This window comes from Barbatula barbatula (genome assembly GCF_947034865.1).
Source record: "Barbatula barbatula genome assembly, chromosome: 20".
Classification (NCBI taxonomy): Eukaryota; Metazoa; Chordata; class Actinopteri; order Cypriniformes; family Nemacheilidae; genus Barbatula; species Barbatula barbatula.
The window spans coordinates 10,530,029-10,553,112 of NC_136783.1; the positions used below are offsets into that span (position 1 = coordinate 10,530,029).

At 36.6% G+C, this 23,084-nt stretch overlaps 2 protein-coding genes across 2 annotated transcripts in view; both read left to right on the forward strand.

Annotated features, from left to right (window-relative positions):
- Positions 1-5,906, forward strand: part of naaladl2 (N-acetylated alpha-linked acidic dipeptidase like 2) — a 171,319-nt gene extending 165,413 nt beyond the window's left edge. The window contains exon 14 of the mRNA XM_079483974.1: positions 2,841-5,906. Within this exon, the coding sequence (XP_079340100.1) occupies positions 2,841-3,027 (187 nt within the window). The 3' untranslated portion in view covers positions 3,028-5,906. The remainder of the gene's footprint in view (positions 1-2,840) is intronic.
- Positions 5,907-6,678: 772 nt separating this feature from the next.
- Positions 6,679-23,084, forward strand: part of LOC306909085 (uncharacterized protein) — a 78,333-nt gene continuing 61,927 nt past the window's right edge. Inside the window, exons 1-5 of the mRNA XM_079482462.1 lie at positions 6,679-6,878; positions 11,676-11,717; positions 12,325-12,398; positions 13,194-13,262; positions 13,646-13,751. Coding sequence (XP_079338588.1) covers positions 6,743-6,878; positions 11,676-11,717; positions 12,325-12,398; positions 13,194-13,262; positions 13,646-13,751 — 427 coding nt within the window. The 5' untranslated portion in view covers positions 6,679-6,742. The remainder of the gene's footprint in view (positions 6,879-11,675; positions 11,718-12,324; positions 12,399-13,193; positions 13,263-13,645; positions 13,752-23,084) is intronic.

A 23,084-nucleotide genomic window follows, 5' to 3' on the forward strand; every position in this document is an offset into this window, starting at 1 on the left:
TGTGAAAGGCGCTATATAAATAAAATTGAATTGAATTGAATTGAATAAAAATAAAGGAAAACTGCACCTCCATCACCACAAGTTGTTTGGGACACTGTTCAAGAAACAAATCTTCTGCTCTCATGCAAAAATAAACTCCACAATATTAATCTGCCATTCTGGAACTTCAAGCAGGACTGGGGCTATGGCCATATAAAAATGAAAAATAGTTTTTTTGGCAGCAATAACACAAGATCGGTGCACACAGGGATAAAAATAATGCCCCATGTCCACAGTTAAATATACCGCCAGAGCTTTATTGTTGTGAACATACTTTTATACCAGAGGTCCTGGACATCTTGTTCAGATACATGCCATCATTTTATATATCAAATACCAACAAATAACAAAATCAAAAGCTGACTTGCTCTCCTAGAAATATTATAATGGGTCGTGGTTAGATCATCCGTCAGCACACTGGCTCAAAATACACATCAAAATCAACAACAAATGTGTCACTGAATGCAAAATCAAGATCCTGCCACAGCCATCCCAGTTCCCTGATCTGAACACTATAGAAAAAGATTGAGAAGAAGTGAAGAAACCTTGTGAGACATAAAACACTCAGAGCTGTTTTTCATGCGAATGGAGGTTGCCAATTAGTGTGACCAGAAAAAAAAGTCATTTTGTGATATTCCCCCCACTTAAAATTGTTTTACTTTAATGAAATATTGTAGATTTTTTTAATAAAATACCAAAATGAGAAACAATGCAGATAGATTTGTACAGCTTTCTTTGCTCATATTTACCAAGGGTGCCAATAATACTGGAGTTACATAGCCTTCAGAGGTGTATAAAGAGATTACACAGTGAAGAGTCATGTTTTTATTACCTTAGAATGAGCTATTTCTATCTACTTACACCGTGGGTGCCCTAAAATGGAATTCGCCATGTTCTGTCAGCACTCGTAGTGTTTCAAAAGGGAGGGGTGGAGTGAGCGGTTGGTTGCAATTCGCAACCTTGCCACTAGGTTTCACTGACTGGACCTTTAAATGATTATGAAAGATTTTATTAAGTATATATGAAGAGCTTGTTTCCATAATAACTAGATTTTGAAAAATAAGTTTTTATTTTGTGCATTCCAATTACTATCAATCAAAAACCAGGTTTGTTTGGATTTAAGCCATAATAACTATAAAAATACAGCTACCTAACACAATAAAACACAATAAAAACATGATAACATAATCAAAAAACATGATTTACCTCATTTTGGATCCAAACTCTTCCGATATACTTACTATACATGCTTTTCTTGTTGTGATATTTACTATGTCAATGGATTGTTTTTTTTAGAATGAATGCAAGTTGTAAATCTATCAAAGTTTGCTTCTACAATCTTACATGCCAAACATAATCAGTCCTACAACCCTATGCCATCAGCATCTATGCATGTGACATCAGAGTTGTGTCATTCAAGCAGTTGAGATTTTGACCCCACTGGCTGTAAGCTCGCAGCAGCTCTGGAGGGTTTGTGCCTGAAGCCAAACACACGCCATTGTTCAGTGGACATGAAACAGTTTATATCTGGACCTACGCAGGGACACGCCACTTATGCTAAACTCGATTTGTAACCGCCGAGCAGGAGAGCTCGTTCTCCATTATAAACCGAGTATGAGGGCCCATCAGGAATCCCAGATCAATATCTCAAAGGTCTCCTGGAGATTTTTGTAAAAAAGACCTCCAGCAACAATTGGTGTAAAAGCCGAGATGGTCAAAAGGAGGCGAGTTTAGCATGGAAAGCGAATGTGATTTAATAACCTCCGGAACTGCACAAGAGCTAGACAGATTTACTGGCTTAACAGGTCTTACCTTGCATCTAAAAATGGTATGTGATGTGTGAGGTTGTGCTTTTGGCGAAGGTTGTGCTTTACAGCTTATAGAGCAGTGCTAACAATGATGTAAATCCATCCTTGTGATATTGCTTTTACCTTGACTCGCTGTGATACTCCATTTTCTGGGGGCTGTATGAGATTTAGTCAAATCCAAAGCTTTTGCTTTGAAGAAATCACATGGGTGAGGTCACACATGCAATCCAAACAAAAACAACTGAACTTTCATTTCTTTTAAGAGCTTCTTGATTTTGTTGAAATGCATAAAGCTGTAAGTTTTGACTTGTTAGTTTTTTTTTGCATTGTTGACGGAGGCTCACTACGGCTCTATCCTTCTCACCGGACCCAGTGGAGAATGAGATCCACCTATAAAAATGTGTCCCAGGCCCTGTAAATTTGAGCAACAATCCTGTTTACAAGGAGAGAGTTCATTACATGAAAGTTCATCGAACATTTGTTTTCTGAAGGTCACAGGCTCACTGTAACTTCATCTCACCGGGTTACAGATAAACAATTGGATCATTTATTTTTCTTAGGTGTGTGAAGTTTGTTAAAAGAACGCACAATCTTGAAAAACGAGAAAATCAATGTGTGACCCTGAACCATACAGAAAATGCCCCAAAGTCTGTTTGTCATTCAGAGGTTCAAGGCACAGCAGAATAAATACATTGAAGCCATCTGAGGATTTTTCAAGGTTCTTCAAGGTTGCCGTAAGACACACAAGTATTGATTTTGTGACTTGAGTGCACCCTGGGTGTATTTATGTCCTGGGTTTTTTAAGTAGGTGATGGAACATAAGTGCACTATGTAGCACATGGAGGCGACAAGTGACAACAGATCTTCTGCACATTGGAAAAAATGTAGATATGGTCGAGTGTGTGTAAATAAAACATTACATTTGCACCTGTAGCACAAAAGAATGTTACAAAAAATTCAGTTCTCATTCTTATGTTTTTCTCTTTCTCACAGGAATATACTTTACGGCTTGAGCAAACAAACTCCATGCTTCTCTATCTTAAAGGATGCTCAGGAGGTTACCTGGCACAACAGCCTCAACCAATCCCAGGCACTGGTGTCTTACGTCATCAGATCGGCTGAGAAACTCGTACAAAGTGGAATTGACCTCTTTGAGAATGACAACAAGACCCCATACTAACATCTTGAAAGAAACCTCCCATCATGGTGTCTCTATACGGGACAGACTGTGGGATCATCTGGTCGACAAAGAAATTTGCACGCAAGGCGCTTGGAAATCAAAGAACATTGCGGGCTCATATAAGTGCACTATAAGGTTCATGTTATCTGATATCCGAATTATGTTTGTCAGGCAAATACTAAGTTATTGGTTTCCACCTTTATTAATGTTGGAAAGAGGCCTTCGGTTTTTATAGTTGGCTGGAAATATTGCTGAGAAAAGAGCCTGGAGAAATCCAAGATATTTTGTTCTCCAGAAAAACCAAGGCACTAATGTTTCCTACGTCATATAAAAGAAACATTTGATGTTTGCAACAGGTTTTAAGATACTTTTAAAATATGTTTTATTTGCTTAGCAATACCATCTTAAGGATGTCAGAAGAAGTCACGGAGGTCAGAAATTGACAGCTAACCCAGGTGCAAGATGACCTCCTCAAAACAATGACCTTGCAATCAATATGGAGTCAAACTTCATAATGCAAGGTCACGAGTGAGTGAAAAGAAAGAGAGCACAAATTGTGCCGGACAAAGGAAAAATAAATTCAGAGTTCCAAAAGTGTAGATATGTATTTTAGTTTTTCGATAGAAAAACAATGACAGTTTAAAACAAGTGTTAAGACACGTCAATGTGGGAGCTTCAGGTAAATTTCTTTTTTGCTAATAAAAAATGCACTGTCGATACAGTAGAGTTGAGTAGAAATAGAATTGATGAAATGTGAATGAAAATAGTCATAGAACAGGATTGGGGTTCGTTTATAAGTTCATAAGGCAAGAAGAGTGTGAATGCCAATGGGGGTAAGCCTTCATGGGGTGGTTATTGTATTGTTAATGACTCTGTTCTTCTCATTAGGTGACAATTCACCAATTAAAAGCCAGGATGTAGGTTGGCCTCCCTAAATGGCTCAAACTGATTAAGTTAAAGTGCTAGTTTACCCAAAAATGAAAATTTGGTCATCCTTTACTCACCCAGTTCAGACCTGTATGACTTTCTTTCTCCTGCAGAACACAAAAGAAGATATTTAGAAGAAAGTCGGTACCGGACAACGCTGGCACCCGTTGACTTCTATTGTATAGCCACAAAACCAATGCAAGTGAACAATATTCTTCAAAATATATTTTGTGTTCTGCAGAAGAAAGGAAATCATACGGGCTTGAAATGACAAGAGGGTGTAAATAATTCTGTAAATAATGACAAAATTTTGACTATCACTTTAATGACTTTTTTGTGATTTGTGATGTCATAGGCTCACGACATTGTTCAAGTTACAGCTCAAACAATGTCTTAAAATTGATTTTAGTAACCAATGTACTTGTTCACAGCATTTGCACTAATGTTGTTTCTCTGGTAGCTTTTTGGAAGGAAATAAGAGTTTTTAGGGTTGCAATTAATAACATCCCTTTTGCTTTTTAAATATGAAAACAGCTCAATAAAAAACACAAGATTCAGGGAATCCAGTTTGAGCTCAATTCGTGTGCCTTTGAGTAAGTCACACACACTTTTAGAGAAGCAATTTGCACTCAAGGATGCAAATACCAAGCATTTACCAAATTATCTTGTACTGTGGTAGTGCTTATTTTAACTGTTTGTGAAGTTAACAACAAACTTTTTTTAATGGCTTTGTTTCATTTTCTTATATATAGTTGCATTGTTATTTTTTATTTCACTCCTTGACATGTTTTGGGGACTCAAAAGCACAATTCTGCATGTCTACCATTTAAAACTGTGTATAATTTTTACATTTATTGAACAGAGTGAGCCTTCTATTAACCAAACGAATGAACTAATTAATTAACAAACCGTAAATACACATTTGCACATTAGGAAAAATGCTGGGGACCTTCTACAGCAAGCTTTCTAAATCCAACTCCTTTTGCATTGCACTATATGAACTGTTAAACTCTTACCCTGCCTGTGTGTTTTAATGTATTTCTTTATTTTGTTTGCTTTATGTAAATACAAAACAATGTATCTAGGTAATTTTTCAAGATCATTTTCAGGTTAAGAATTGCAAGCATTTGAATTGTGAAGCATTTGTACTGTACATTTCATATCATGTGAAATCTGCAGCTCTAAGTTGCATGAGTTTTTTATATTAGAACTGAAATCAGATTTATTTAGCTTTATAGTTAAAGTAGAATAGAGCAGACATAGAAAAGACTCTAATGGTCTAAATAATTTTCTTGGCAACTAAATTGCACAGACAGTTTGCAGAAACTATAAATACCTGCAAACGAACATACACATAGTATCTTAGATACTAGGTCTGTAAACAGTTATTCGCAGTACTGTTCAGATACTATCATCACTTTATACAGAATGGATGTTCATGTAAATGCAGTGCATGTTTAAAGCATCATTCTTTTCTATATACAGTAAAAAACTCAAAGAACTGTGGGGAACAAGAACTTCTGCTGGACCATAATTCATTTCGGTATGTTTGATGACACGTAAATGACATTTTATTGCATTCATTGTCCTAAACTAAACGACATTTATGTTTTCTCTCAATGGACTACAAAGGTTGAATCCAGATTTCTTTTTACACCCAGTGGGGCATTAAATAGAATTGCTTTGTCTTTAGTTTGATGTCTTGTGGACCCACATGGGTCAAAAAGCACTTAATGGATGGACAATATGAACACGCTGCGGTTGTTTAAATGGGTGGAAGGTTTTATTTAATTCAAAGTGTGCTGGAGAAAGGATTTTTTAAAGAGAGGTGATATAATTTGATATTTAAAATGCACTTAAGTGGAATAAGGGTAGAGCATGCATGTTTTTTCCTCTGCTGAATTTGCATGCAACTGAACACAAACCAGTCGTGAGGCAATAAATACAAGTGCAAGAAAAACAGCAGGTTTGATCATCAAGCTTCTTTCATTTCTGTTTTAAATATAGTGTGTCATGTCACAAGCCTATAGAATGTATCATTTCCCTTTTTTGGTGAATGTTTGACAAGTGATTATGATGTTTTAACATGTTTCTGGCCATTTTTATATAATATAATTCATATACATATTTATTTATTCGTTCGATAAAAATGTATTGCTGCAGCTGCTCTGTCATTTCATGCACTTTCTTTGGGGAGTACATTACAGTTCTGATGCTAACTTGTAAAGAGCTTTGATTTAACATCCAATCGATCCAATAAAACGGCAAAGTTTATTTTCAAGAAAAAAACCAGAACAGAAAAGCACGCATGACATTTTGATGTCACCATTAGTTTGGAAACACAAGGTTAACATAATATGTATCGAAATATGGTGCATATTAGTTTTGTATAAATGCATAGCACATGGAAATAAACCTTCGCAGCATGTCTGTCTAGCAAATTTGCATGATGCTTTTATCAGAATATACGGTATTTATTTAAAGGAACAGATATTCATCATAAACTACGTTGTTGATCAAAGCAACTATATATATATATATATATATATATATATATATATATGTTCTATATATGTTCTATCACGATTAAAACTGTGTGCGATTGTTGTTTTATTTGCGTTTTGTTGTTACTGTGGGTTTTCTATATTTCTCCTGTTACAGAACTGCATGAGCGTCCCCACGGCGCGCACTCAGCGCCACTCCACGCGCGCGCCCGTCACCGCCAAGCTTCAAGGCAGAGCAGAGCAAAGCACGCGAGCGACGGAATATAGGGGCGAATCAAAATGCGATGATGGCGACAGCTGCAGAGGAGATCTGCTCCAGCCGTGCAATCCCAGAAAACATTGAGACATCCGTGTCTTTCAAAACCGCAAGGAAAACCCCGCATAGAACCTGGAAACTGAGGTTTATTTATCTGCAGTGCTGTGAGTATCAGGAGAGTTCGTGTTTAAAGCATTACACGCCGGTTTCATGCACGTCTAAAACGTTCACCCCGCCATATATATGAGTGAGTTTGGCCACTGTATCACATCATTGACCGAGCACTTTATGTCTTCATAACTCTCCCGAGTCCTGAGTGTTTGCGTTGTTCAGGTGCAGAATGATCCTGGATATGACGTCATTTTCCTGCGTGATGTATTCTCTGATGCGCTTGACACTTGTATGAGAAAATAGCATCATTCCATAGCATATCTCGAATCCTATACTGTTTTTAATCCTTTGGATAAAATAACCATGGTTTTATTATCGTGTAGTATTTTTTTCTTTAGATTACCATTATTACAATGGCTTTACCACAAATATTATATATAGTACAGTTGCAGGAGTGAGACCATTGCGAATTTTTGTTTACTGTGTTTTGACTGTAAACACAATAGTGAAACTATGGTTGTTGCAAATTTTGCAGCTGTTTGTTTCTCTTAACTTCTTTTTGTAAATTGTGTGTTGATATATTTCAGTCAAATATGTCCAATTCTTTGAGTGGTATATGTCGCTTCCTTTGATATGAAAGACATTGTCATTTTGAAAGATGTAATAAACAATAGGTTTTTAGAGGCGGGTTTATCTAAAATGATTTATTTCACAATATAGGTATGCCAGCCAATGAAATAAGATCACAGAGAGGGCTGGCAGTATGTGTTCAGTGCACATTTAGATGGTCGGACGTGGTCTCAGTCTGAGAGGCATTCGTGTCATATGAGAACCCACTTGTGTGGTTACGATCGCATTTGTTGTCTTGTTTTAGTGGAAAGCTCGCATGCGTTAAGAGTAAATTATTTTCACGAGAGTAAAATGATTTGCTGTCTAACAGCATTTTGTGAATCAACTTACTAGGCTGATTTTATGGGTAAACAGCTTTGACCGGTTGCTTCTGACCGTCAACTGCAGTATATACACCGACATGCCCGTGTTGTTTATACAAGATCAGGCATAATTTTCATTATGTTTCCAATATTTCGACTGGTTTATAACCGTAAATGGGTTTTAGCAAGCCAATAACACAATTACTGTCTGCATTGTGATTTCCAGAATGGTTTATAGTGCAAGTACATAAAAATCCAACAACCTTCCATTAATCAGAGCTAATATGAGAGACCAGCGAGAAACTGCATTTACCAGCAGAAGTTGTGATATCCAGATTAAACGGCTGCGTGAGGATGGTACTCGACTTGGCCGATTGCCACCGTAGCTGATATCGGTGCCATTAAAATGCCATCATGGTTACTTTGCTACTTCTGTACTCATTGCCATCCATCATTTTGACTGAGTGTAGGCGTAATTTAAATCCGTAAAGGAGCTGCCCCATAATTCTGCCCGCAATGAGTGTATACAATACTTCAGGCATTTTGTCAATTAATCAAATCTGTCCGTTTGCAGGTTCTACCCAAATAGGAAGGACTCGTTCATTCTGTTATTTGCTGGCTCAAGGCGGAGATGAACCTCTTTCATCTCTCAAATTTCATCTCCTGGCATGTCATGTTATTATTATGAAAACTCATATCTCTAAGCTGCTAAGAGTTAGTTCAGGGGCCTGATGATACGATACGGGCCATGCTACTTGGAAAATAATACAAGTTTTGGTTGTTTTTAGACTCAAAATTACTCCTGGCCGATGAGAATACCTGGTTGTTATACTCTGAGGCTGATAAAGATGGCTTCAAGGATCATTTTTTCCAATTGAACAATAAGTGTTTATTCCTCGATAATATCCGTGCATCTGTAACTAATCCTGCCCAAACATTTACACTGTAATTGGAAAATCAAACGCTATCTGTATCAGCAATGTCAATTTGAACTTTTCAGTTTGGGTTCTCAATCGTGACTGCTGTGCTTTTTTCTCGGCGAGAGGCTAATCACAAGCATCTTATTAATATGCATCAAAGAGCTGTGGCATCATTTCTGTAATTAGGGCAGAGGAGAAGTGTTTGTGCCTAGAATATTTTTCTCTTTCTCGCTGTTTGGTTTCGCAGCTCCCCAGCATTAGATCAGCGGTCTCTCTCTATACTTCTGGCCTACCCTTTTGATATTGGCGTTAAACTACTATTGCACATCTCAGTTTAATATGCAGAGACACCATTAAGGTAGATTCTAAGTTGTGTTCCTTTGGGAATGTGTAAAGAAACACTTGTTTTTCTATAGCATTTCATATGTATGTATATATATTTTATACAGTGACAATTTTTAATCGCATGACTTTTATGTGATTAATCGCAATTAATCGCATTGTTAAGCGTACAATTCAATAATGAATTCAATAGTGAGTTGTGCACTTTTATATGAACAAAAGTGCAATAAGATTTGGTTTGCAAACACTTTAAACAAATAATGTGCTTAATTTACAACAGTACTTCCTTTACATAGAAGCATTACCAATTTTAACTTAAAATATTTCTTGTCAATCTCAACTTAAACATGAATGTAATCAAATTAATTATAAAACCAAAGCTATCTGCCACTGCCACGGCATTAACGTTCTGTCTAGTTTGAGAAAAACAAGTAATAATGACTATTGAATGTATTGCTTATACATAAGCTCTCTTTCAGCAATCTTTCAACACAATGTATAAAGTGTACTGCATTTAAAGTGTATTTAAAGCACATCTTAAAACAACTAAATCAATTATTGCTTGCTACTTTTTCCTTTATCTTAACAATTCAGGGAGAACACAATTCCTTGAATTTGAGTGAATGTTTGGGCCTGTTCTTTGTTGTATGATAAACCTTATAAACTTAGATCTTTATTTTGCTGCTGCCCCTGCTCTATACAGATATACGGATCTAATATACTGTGACGCATCCGTTTTGTTTCCCAGCTGTTAACTTTCATAAAACTGACTTTGTTGGACATGGACCCTTGGTAATATGGGAATTTTAACGTCATTTTTTGTTTATTTGTCCGTTTTAGAGTAAGACGTGAAAGAGAACTCCGTTTTGTAGTTTGCACTCTGACTCTCTGTGCATGTTCTGCATTAGCCTCACACTGCATACAAGACACGCAACACAATTCGTTATCGTTGCTGTTTTGAAACTTAGCTGGGGACATTTTTGTATCAACATCCCACCCCTTCTGTGACCCATGGTTTGACTGTACATTTCAGAGCCAGTGAGCAACGGACTTTCGACATAAAATAATATTAAAAAAATACAATTGTTGTCTGTGTTATTTAATTAATGCATTAACGCGATAATAGTGCGTTAACTTTCCCAGCCATAATTTTTTCTTTTGTCTCATTTATATAAATGCATATGTATACATTTTCTGCAATGTTTGATGCTTTGATTTAACTCATCTTTTCCTTATTGGCGATCAGGCCAATGCAGTTTGTTTGCAGCAAGTATAACTCTGCCTATAGTCCCTTGTGTCATTAAATATTTTGGCTCATTTCATAATGCCTTCAGCTATCATTAGCAGTGTACAGTAAAGTACTTTCAACTCCATTTAACACATTTTATCATGTTGAAACACATTCTACACATTTCAGATTTCTCTCTCAAATCAACACAGTACATTTGAAACACGTCTGCAGATCCCATCTGGACCTGCTGATGACACATTGGCCAACTTTTTTGACTGGAGCAAATAAACTTTGCCAGAAATTGTTAAGAGGGACACATTTTCTTTGTATATTATACATTTAATAGTTTTGGGTGTTCTGTATTTTTAAATATGTGCATTGGGATTCAATGTTTTATTACCTATTTACACCAATAATCATATTGGTCGATAGAAGCAATTTTAACACAATAGTTTAAAAACAGGCGAGGACCAGTGACGATATTCTGTCAATCAAAAGAGGACAGGAAAATGCAGCTCTCTATATAGACGGTTTCAAAGCAATAACATAAACAAAGGTTACTGCGTGTTCGCATGTTCGTGGACTGCCGTAAACTTCCGGTTCACATTCAAAAACAATAGTGCCTGTAGATTATTTCTGATAACAAGCAAAAGAAAACGAGAATAACTGTTACTTGGCTAAACTTGTCTCTCCAAGACTGCAATACCAAGCTCAAAGCTGGATGTTAATGTCCTATACTGTTTGTTTATATGCGAAAAAACGACAGGACCCATTCAGGGAACCCCAAGTCTTTATTTAACGAACTGAACATACAACAAAATAAAAAAATATATATTTAATACAATTACACAATATTAATATACAATAAAATAATAATAAAAATGAATATTACATAAATTAAAATGAAATATAAATAGTTATATTATTAGCCACTAGCCAGACCGATAAACAAACACAGACCGGAAGTTAGGAAACATCACCAGTTTGATGTTCAATATTGATAGTCATTATATGAATTAATTACATTAAGAAAGTTATATTAATAAAATTTTTGACATCAATAGATTTTATACTGAATTATTAGTATGCTATTAGTATTCGTGGAGAAAATTAGTGTCAATGAATCTTTTTATTTGTGAGAATGATTGGACATGTTTCGAATCTAAAATAAAAATGTAACATCAAATACTTAATATCAGCCCCACCCGTAAAGTGTTACCCTACTTTACATTAGTAATATGAACCACAAGCAATGATTTTTCAGTATATTAATCTTTGTTAATGCAAAATTATTTGTTTGCCCTTATTTTACCCAATGCACAAACTAACTTTCCTGTTACGCAGGGAATCATATTCATTTGTATTATTAATACAAGTAAATGTGTTATAAAACATTTGTTAATATTAAATGTTCTCTCTCCACAGATTTTTTAACTATCGCTGCAATTCTGGGAAGCGGGATCCTGGGTAGGTAACAGCTTTATATGTGTTAAAAGAACAGCTTTTTCACTGAAATTGATTCATTGTTATATTTGGTTCAGAAAATAAGAACGACATTCACTGTTATCAGCCGATCCACAGCACTGAAGCTCTGCAGATCATTTTCTTTAATTAACCATCGTAAAGAAATATAAATGTGCAAAGAGTCTCTTAGGTAAAATAAAATCCATGCGTGAGACCATTAACAGACAAAATTATTTTTTCTGTTTTGTTAATGATATATCCAGGTTTTATGGTCTGAACAGTAGCAGATATATATTTATAAGACACTGCAATTACATGGTGCATTGAATTTAACTATACTGTTTTCAGTGAGATTTAATAGTTGTTAAAATGACATTTCTCATTCTGCTGTCCCCTGAGTGAAATCATGTTGAAGTGTTCATCTAGCCATAGTAAAATTACAACCTGTAAATGATTCAGTTGAAAGATTATTTCTTGTATATGTCTAACAGTCTCAGATGGCTGAATATGTTTGCTTTCATAAGGCCTTGCGGGTATGTTCAAAACTCAATAGATTCTGCATTGACAGACTCATCTGTGTTAACAGCTTTTCTGGCGTATTATTTTTCAGGATTGCCGGTAACAATAGCTCGAGCAGGTCTGCTACCTTTCCTGACTTCTTTTCTAATTGGCTTTCTTGTGCAGGTAAGATATTTGTCAGTTTTTGGATGATGCCCCCTACTGTGTGTTTTTCCATTTGCTTGTGAATTTGTATTAGTTTGTTAGTGACATTGTTTGGCATTTAGCTTGTTGTTTTGTGACAACTTTTCGTTTTAAGCTTTATTTCACACCCACTTGGTAATAGACTTAGCATTTCAAAAGTGACAGGTTTTTCAGAAGAGCTTGGTTTCTTTTGATTTTCGTATTTTTATTGTTCTCTTTTGTAACCTTTTTTCTGACATTTGTTTGAGTCGATTTTGACTTTGTTTGTTAGACATTGCGATGAATTGTATAATTTGTGTTTTTTCCGAGCTGCTAATTGCACTTGACTTTGCCTTTTTTCGTGTTTTATTTATAGCTACGTTTCGCACCTCTACTAATTATCCAACGTTTCCCAACTGAAATCTCTTTGAGAATACTCTTTGTTCTTCAATTTCAGCACAAATAGTTGGTTGGTATCAACAAAATATGCATTGATAATTCAATTGCTGTAATTGAATGAGCACAGCTCTGAGCTCAAGCACAGCAGGTAATGAGCCACCCCACGTGAAGCGGCCAGGAATTAGAACACCCATCATTCATAAAGTCCTGCATGTACCCTGCCACTTATATTTGTGTTTATTCAATATTTTAGGTAATTTCATCATGCTTTCATAAAGACTGAAGTACCCTCTGTTTTCTCATTTGTGCCCATTTTAAATTTGGTCCACCAGAATTGGCACAAAAGTCCACACATTGTAGGTTTAAATGAGTCATGTTGATTATTTCTCTTCCCTTTAGGCTTTGCTCATATACCTGTTTGTGGATTTGCTGCAGAGATGCCGTTTAGCCCAGCTGGAGACAATAACGGTAAAAACAGTCAACTACCTGTGAAAACCCAGCTTAAGACATTTGTTGGTGATTTACAGTTTTTCAACATAAAATCATCATATATAATGTATATGTGAAAGTATAACCTTGATATCTTTTATATTGACTGAGTAAGGCCATGTCAAAGATGGAAATAAAAGTGAAATAATGGTCAAAATCAAACTTTGATGCTTGTTATCTTGAAATAAATGCACGTTGCACATTTTAGTCTTAATTTTAGTCTTTATTATAAAAAGATTTAAGAATTCATTGCAATGATAGGTAAATTGTGCAAAACAATGCATGAATAGTTTACTAGAATGATCATGTGAATAGAAATAAATAAGACTGTGTTGATGAGGTTTTCTGGTGTCCTGCGGCAGCCTTCAGAGACTTTGGAGAGAATCTCAATGGATGATGTCGGTTCTGAAGAACATCCGACTCTTAACACCGAAGAGGAAGACTATGGAGAGGACGTGGAGGGGGCAGGTGTGAATCTTTATAAACAGTAAGATTTCATTATAGCGCAGAATAAGTTGAAATGAGTCATTGATGCCGTACAGTTATTAGAATGGAACATGTGTGGTGAGCTGTGCACTGCAATGTGACAAATCTGAAATGTCTGTTAGATAATCATAATCCTATCAGCATACACCAGATGTATTGAAGCAGTTGGTTTTGGGCCATGTGTTTTACAGTTAAATTAATTCGGTCTCACCACATCTCACCTCAGCACATGGTCTCACCAATCCTTCATGTTTTTTTCTTGGAAAGAAACAAATGTTGGCTCAGGTTTGATTTATGCGGCACCTTTTAGAATGTTGTTTTAAAAAAGATTTTACACAAATGCTAGTATGTTTTACTGTGGAATTATGATGTTTTATTTTAAGAAATTAATTCAGGGTAACCGGGATATTTCAGAGGCAAAATAAAAATGTCCTATGTTTTACTCACCCTCAAGGCATCCTGACTGAATATGGTTTTCTCCGGAGTTGCAGAACAATACCCCATATCATTTTTCTTCCAAGCGGAGGAATAGAAGTGTATGGGGTGCAATTTTTGGAAGCTCCAAAAAGTGCATCCATCGATCAAAGAACTGCTCGATACGGCTCTGCGATCTTAACAAAGTTCTTCTAAAGCGAATCCCGGCGTTTGTTTAAGAGAAATATCCCTATAGACAGGGCTTTTAACGTTAATGTCTAACTTCCGTTATCCCTCGGCAGCACATGAGCATGGGGCTTGTTTATCCGGCAAATGATGCAGGCGTGTAGTAAGTTCCGGTCACGAACACAGCTTTTTTCCTTCTGTTCGAATAGAATACAGTCTCCTCTGTGCGGCAGCTTCTGTCACAGTCATTTGCCGGAAAAACAAGCCTCTGGTTCACGTGCAGCCGAGATATAACGGGAATTAAACATTACTGAAGTTACATGTGGTGAGGAAGGCGAGACAATAGCCGTGAGGCGGGGCCGGTGGCGTGAGTGATAGTTGGAATCAGCTGTGCGCACACAGGTCCTGCATATCTCACGGAGGAGATCGGGAGCTGAAGAGGACGAGCGGCAGTATTGTTGACGAGAGAGGACCGGGCCCGGATATTTGTTAAGTTTGCATTGATGTTCTTGTGGCCGGCCATTCTACCGTGAGGTGGCTTTTCCGTGATATCTTTTCCGTGATATTCTTTGTTTATTTTGATTAAAGTAGTTATATCCCTATAACTAGAGTAACCATCATGCAGTCGTTCCTTGGGAAAGGATACTTGCAAGGAATCACGACTCAGCTTGAGCAGCCCGTCCTCCTCTGGCAAGCCACACATTACAATTTGGCTCTGACAATGTTGAATAATATCCGTTCCCAAATGTTCATTGATTTAATTCTCATTTTAATACATAATCTTGAAATGAGAAGAATATTTTAGGATCTAATATCCTGCACTGTGACTCTGACTCCTAATGAGTCTTTAGATACCTGTACCAAAATCGTATTATTAAAGCCAATATTACGATATAAAATAGTTATTTGATAGCTTCAAAGTTCATAATGAGATTTTGATCCCTTGAAATATTAAAGTCCCTGCCAAGTGTATTAGTCTACCATTTGTGTTGTTTAGAAGCCAAAGCTGTGTTGCAAATCTAGCTGTAATACTAATTGAAAATAAACATGTTTGCATCCGCATTGTATTTGTCTCAACTCTTGCTGTTTTTCCTGCTGTTTAACGGGTTATGCAGTAGATGCCGGTCCACGTAAAACAGTAGGAAGTGTAGCAGGAAAACAGATGGCGGCTGTATTGTTTCTTTGCTAAAAGGACCACGGGGACCGTAAACCGAGGCGGATCAGAAAGAAATGTATTGGCTGTCCTGAAATGCGCTGGTATTAGCACTAACTAATCGCTTTGGCCCACGCGAGAGAGACGTTAAGTATTTTTGACGTGAGATGGAGGGAATACGCAGCTAATGAAGATGAATGTGGTGTAGAAAGAGACCACCCTGTCAGAGGGGGTGACGGGTGAGAAGAGAGGACTTCCTATAAACGTCAGAGGAAATCATGGGCGTCTGACACAGACACATTAATTGAAGACTCCCCTATTGGGTTCTACCCCATAAATGACCAACTCGCATTACTGTAGCAAAGAGTTGGTGACAGTTTTGTCATTTTAATGAAATTTCACAGAAATTATCTCAAATCGGGATAGTGTCATTTTTGAGGAAACTATTATTATTTGTTTAATTTTGTATAAAAAAAATGAAAAAATATTTCAATGAGATTTATTTCTTTAACGTTCACCTTGACAAATTACTCTGACAGATTGATAGCCAGCGGCCTTGTTCTCATGCCGACAGTTCATATTTAAATAGAACTGTATGCGCTGATATGATAATTAAAAAATCAAAGCTTGCTGAATATGTGACTCTCGCGCATTAACCCTCAATGTTTTCCCATCTCTTACTTGAAACTCTTATTTATATATTTGTAAACACCATGTGGGGACTTTATGGACAGAAGCCCCGACTTGATAAAGTTCGCATGTATGAAATAATATCAGGGCTAATCTTTTAATGTATTCTGAGGTTTGCCTTTTTTAGACGTGCAAAGTTTTTTACGGGTTTCCCTAATTTGGGTTGTGCCTCCTTTCACACAAAATAAAGGGGGATGTCAAGGCAAATGTTTTACTGTAAATATCACCGCAACATAATGCAATATGCCAGAAATTAATTCTAGAAATGATAACAGTGTTTGCAAATAATACCAAGGCTGGTGTTAATCCGATTCCTCTTGTGCATTTTTGTTGCTGTCAATGTGTGCAAAATAGAGAATATTGTGGGTTGGCAATCCACCAGCATGGGTTTGATTCCCAGTTGGACACACAAACAGATGAAATGTGCCCCTAATATAATGCCACCAATCTTCTTTGGGTAAAAGTGTGTGCCGTGTGAGTTAATGTAAATATTCAAACCTGCTGTGTCACAAGCACTATACAATTTATTTGCAGCTAATCTTGCAGTCATCAATCCCTTGAGGCTGATATTGGGCTATGTCATTTCTAAATGATCCCCCCTTATCTGGGACATGTATAAATCATGCCCCCTGCTTATAATGAAGCATTTGCACTAGATTGTTTGACCTGACTGAAGTAATGACATGTACTATAGCTTAAATTGTGTAAACAGCGCAAAATGTTGTGTGTTGAATTCACTCATGATGATCAGAGGTAAAGCTTAAATACATTCTAGGTAGTTTTGGATAAAATTGTAAATAAATAACAACATAATAGTTCGTAAGATTAAAGGTGATGATATTTATCTTCACGGTAAAATGCACGCTCTTTCATTTTTAGTTCAAAATTGTATACTGTACAGATCCTGTTCCCTTTTTGTGTAATTACATACTTTTTCTGTTATATATCCCCTAACCATCCTGTTCTTTTGAAGTGAAGCAGAATTGAGTCAATGCTCAAATCAGCAGTTAAATACAGTCTGAAACTGTGTACGAAATGAACTCAAGAAATGTCTTTCAAAATAACTCGCTTTGCAACGTATTGCTCTCTGAGCTTATTGAAAAACTTGAAATGAATGGCAGTCAGCATTTAATCAAAGGAAAATCGTTTTGGAAAGGTAAGCATTTTAGTCAACTTAAAGTCATCAAGAGACATAAAGCCGAGTTAACAGACACAGCTCGGTCTCAACTAACCATAAAATCATGTGCAGATAAATATTTTGTTTTACATACGAGGATAAAGCTATTCACTTTTGCGTGAGCAAATAGACCTGTATCGTTCATATAGAGCTAATACGATACTGTAATACCCACTGTAAAGTACACTACTGCTGTCTTCACGTGTTTTTGTAAGTTGTCCTACATTTATATGTCCTACATTAAATTCATTATTTACCGTATAGTTGGGCCTGTGCCATTTATTTTTTAGGATTCATAGAAGCGTTCGATTTTGAAGATGAACGTTTTTCACGTTATTCATACATTGTTCATGCGTTAAACTTTATTCAGAGTGTTTATAGTCAGATATACAGTAAGTCTGAGGGAGATTAAGTGTGAGAGCTTTTGAACGCCGCCTGCAGAATCGTCTATATCCCAGCAAATCCCCCGCAGAGCCCCACTGAGCCCAGCGGTATATTCTTTAACTCACGATCAAGGTGCCTTTCACGCCCACCTCTGCTATTATACTCATAAAATGCTTGAAATTAATAACCTATCTGTGTTAATGCACTTTTAAATAAACCATTAATGCTAAAGATTTGCTTTATTACCGCAGGCTGCGCCTCTCTTAGGGCCTCGCTTAATTTATATGCTAGGTTGACAGTGTCATCAGATAGGTTTTGCAATGCCCTCACATTCAATGATTCAATTAGGCTTTCATGCCTGGGCTGCACGCTTGGCTCGCTGGCGTTTGATAAGAAGCCCATTTAAAAGATAGATGTCTCTAAGCAAAGAAACGCACTGTAAAAAATATTCCACACTGCTATCTGCTTAGTGCAAAATGCGAAGCTGCGTGTTCCAGAAAATACGATAAAGAGTCGATATGCATTCATCATTGCGAAAATGTAACAGTAACGTTTGGAACAATTTTCTGCATCCCCTGCCAGACACACAGGGTTAGTTTGGTGCGATCGGCTGGCAGCCCGACTTTCATATTTCTACATTTGATTGATCATTCAAAAGCATAAATGAGGTGTTCACCCTGGTGGCAAAAATTCAGTTTCACAAGATAAAAGAATATTAAAAATAGCATGCTAGACTTTGTACTTCCTTCATAAGACCATTTCATCATAAAACCTAAATGTCAGTGTGTTCAAAAGAAAAGTACTAAATGGAAATACTGTAACTTGGTTTTGTTAAATTAAAACTTACAACTTATAAACTGTAAGATTTGTGTGAAAATATCTTTAAAGACTTCTCACATTTTTCTTAAAAATATTCCTTCGTTTGACAGTGATGTGCACATCAGTACTAAACTCTCTTTCTTACAGGCTAAATCGGCAAGGAAGTGTGCTGTAGTAAATCATTTAGATGAATGCATACAGTTTTATACAAAAGTATATGGGACTCGAACATGACCTTGGTGTCACCACTAGCACCCTAAAGAATACATTGCATGGTTTGAAAAGAAATGCTCAGCAAAGATCTTCTAATCGCACGCCTCAGGCACAGGGATGAATCACACTTGCATGCTAAAAAACAAGCAATTTCCCAAAATAAAATGTGGCTATGTGCCATGTGCTTGAGCACTCCCAGGGTTCTCCTCATTTGATTCGTCGCTCATTTTCCTCAGCTCATCACCAGTACACGGCTCATTTAAAACTCAGTTCAAGCCAAGAATGGATAAGTATTTAAAGTGAGAAATTTCTGCGTGATGTCTAACTTTCTCTGACAGAATTAGCGCATATAGTAATTGCCGTCCTTTTGGGCACCAATGCCCTCTCTATGTATCTAAATACTGTTTTTGGAATGTGGATTACGCCCTGTTCGGTTGGTCATCGCAACAATCATTCATCAAATAATGAAGAAAAACCTTAAAGTTGGATTTTGGGAAATATACTGAAACCATTTCCAAGTAACTCTTTATGATCATATGATATTCATGCTAGGAAATATAGAAGTCACCTATCAACTCTGATATGGAGTAAATATATAAAGTAACCGAGCGCTTTCTAGCCAGACAAACTTTCTTTCGATCTCCCACTCTCTGTCTTCTCTCATTCCTCCTCCTCTCACTGGCTCTCCCTCAAGACTGGCTGTCATCCTACATTTCCAGGCGTAAATGTGAAGACAACTGTTTTGAAATATTCATGTAACTTTTCGGTGTGACTTGCATGTTACTGTTTCAGTCTTGTAGAGGAAGGTTTTTGAGAAGTAGAATTTTGTGAAATCCTGCTCTTTGTTGGTTCGGTTCTGTAGGTGGATACGTTTGTTCTAATTTGCGCTGACAGCGATGAGCTTGTGAATGTTTTTTTACATTGATGAAAACAAACAAAGTCAAGTGGTTACATTTTGAGAGTGGTCTCAAACTCAGAAGACGTTTAATAAAATATTCTGTCCAAGTACATTTGAGATTTTATTGGTGGACAGCGACAGATGTTGAGAATTTGCTTCCCCTTTTTACATAGTTTGAGAAACTGAAATCTCTTTCCTGTGTTGACATATTTCCTATTGAAACTGCTGGCGTGAGACATCAAAAAGTAGTTTATTTTTTAATAAATAGAACAGAACAGAAGCCTGCAGTTTTACATCACAGCCGGTACAGACATGATTTGTTAAATGCAATTTGTTATTTGTAAATGATAAAGACATCATAAATACACAGTGACTCCAAAGCATATTTGGATATTTTTGGCCATTTATATTTCACATTAAAATATTCAAATCTCCATTAAATAACAATCCAGCTGACATCTGCAAACAAGCTCTCTATTAATTTTGAACAACATATCTTTTATTTTATAATTTATAACCAAACGGGCAACCATTTCTCACATGTTTTGTTTGGAAAGATAAGATCACTTACATTTGCCTTGATATTTTGTGTATAATGCCACAATATTTTATATAAACCTCTGCACAAGTGTGGCTAATGTGGCTTAATACTGCTGGATGTGATTTTGTTGACTTTTATCCATGTTAGATCTGAACGCATTGCGAGTTTGAAAAAAGCAAAACCCGTCAAACATCATCGTTGTAAATATAATTTATTGTCATAAATATAAATATATGAGGAGGCTTGGAGAAAAGCACTAGAAAGATGCCCATAGGCATTTCCTGGAACTTCGTGTGTTATGGTGCCTCTTCTGTGGCATTTGAGTTTCTGCGTGAGAGCACCCTCTAGCTTTCAAATGCAGCTCCATTTCACCATACGTCTCTGACAAGCTGTGCATCGCAGACAACGGCCAAATCGTGTGCGGTTTATTTCTGATTTATTGTGCTGCCCTACACAAAACTCAAAGTTTGATTTGGGTCACTAGGGTTTGTATGCAGTTGTTTAACAGTATGTGGACGTCTGACCAGCGTGCTGTCCTTATGTAGATTCAACCTCCTGACTCACCGCTGGCATACTGATGTTTCACACACTTGCACACAAACACAGAGCTGCAACATTTCTGTGACAGGTGTTGAGCTTCAACAGCTCTCCATCCTAATTACTTGGCTGTCCCACACTTCAAGCAGATGGCCCCTCTCAAAAATTAATGTTCTAGCCCGCTTCTCTACACCGCCCATTCCCCTGTCATCTGTGCCGTACAGGTACAGTAGTCTTAACTTGATGTAAAAAATCCAATCAGATCGCCGTGCCGTAGCATCATTAGGAAGATTGGTGGCTGACTGACATAAACGATTTGAAAAGTGATTTGAAAAGTGATTCGTCATTCTAATGAAAAGTAAAAACTAGACTGGCGTTAAGAATTGGCATATTTCTTTAATACGAAGTTAGAAACACATCCAGATGAATATTTTCTGGGCCATCTATTTTTTTTATTCACATCTGAATATGACTAAATATTTATAGTGATTCTGTCAACAAAATTATATGTTACATCTGCTTTGGGTTTATTTCACTTTTTAGTGATTTGCAGTGACAGGTGAATATTCTGAATGAAGCACCATTGTTTATTTTAAGAAAAACATCACTAACCAGATCAGTTTTTGGTAGAAATTATATTTCTATACGGCAAATATTTTACTAGTAGGTGTAGTAGAGTAATAGAAAACCAACAGACCCAACAGTCATGACATGCATGCTGCTAATTCTGTGTAATTGAATCATTAATTGAAATGGATGTGTTCAAAATAATAGCAGTGTGGAGTTCAATTAGAGGTAAATCATTCTGTGAAAAAAACTGATGTCAAACAAGTGGCCCCTATTTAAGGACGAAGGCAGCAGATGTTGTACTGTGCATTTCTCTGTGAAAATCTGAGTAAAATGGGTCGTTCCCGACATTGTTCAGAAGAACAGCGTACTTTGAATAAACAAATGGTTAGAGAGGGACAAACATATAAAGAAGTGCAGATAAAGATAGGCTGCTCTGCTAAAATGATATCAAATGCCTCAAATGGCAAACAAAACCAGAAAGAGGTGGAAGAAAAATGAAAACTACCATTCGAATGGATCGAAGAATAGCCAAAATGGCAAAGAAGGCACACTATCTGCAAGAAGCCCCCAAAAAAGTCCCATTGTTTAAAAAACAACATGGGCTGAAGAGGTTACAAATTGCCAAAGAACAAATTGACTGGCCTAATGAGAAATGGCTCAATATTTCAATATTTGTGGACTGATGAAAGCAAGATTGTTCTTTTTGGGTCTAGGGGTCGCAGACAGTTTGTCAGACAACCCCAGAGCACTGAATTCAAACCTTAGTATGCGCAAGCATAATGATATGGGAATGTTTCTCATACAATGGTGTTGGGCCTATTTGTCGGATTCGGGGATCATAGATCAGTTTGAGTACATTCAAATTAAAGAGTTCATATTGACTTATGCCGAAGAGGAAATGCCCTTGAAATGGGGCAATGTTTCAACAAGACAATGACCCCAAACACACCAGTAAGCGAGCAGCATCTTGGTTCCAGACCAACAAGATTAACGTTATGAAGTGGCCAGCCCAATCTCCAGACCTTAATCCAGTAGAAAATGTGTGGGGTGACATCAAAAACACTGTTTCTGAGGCAAAACCAAGAAATGCAGAGGAATTTTGGTCTGTAGTGCAATCGTCCTGGGCTGGAATAACTGGTCACAAGTGCCAGAAGCCGGTGAACTCCATGCAAGACAGATGTGAAGCAGTTCTCAGAAACCGTGGCTATACAACAAAATATTAGTTCAGTGATTCACAAGAATGCTAAATCTTCAAGCATTTTTCATTTTATACAGTAAATGTTTGACTTTGTAAAGAAAAATGCAGACACTGCTATTTTTTGAACACACTGCTTTTATTTTGAACACAACTGTAAGTTTAAGGAGAAACTGGGACTGTGTGTCACAAATCGAATAATTATAAGTTAAAATTGTATTTCATATGCATCTCCTTCTTCTATGTTGGTTTTAAATACAAAAATGTCAATATTCAGAATGCTTGTTTGTGAATGATGTCTTCCAAGCTAAAATGCTAATATCATCATATCGTAAAACCTCTTGGGAAACAAATTTGCATACGTTCAGGTAAGAAATATATCGCAAAAAAAACACCCCAATACCAAAAACTAAAACATTTCAAAATATTTCCTGAAATCCATATTTTACGGCCCTTGTTATGGATTACAAACAATTTATTCTTTACATTTTCTTTATAGAAGTGATCATAAACAAAGTTTTGTTTTACATTAATATGT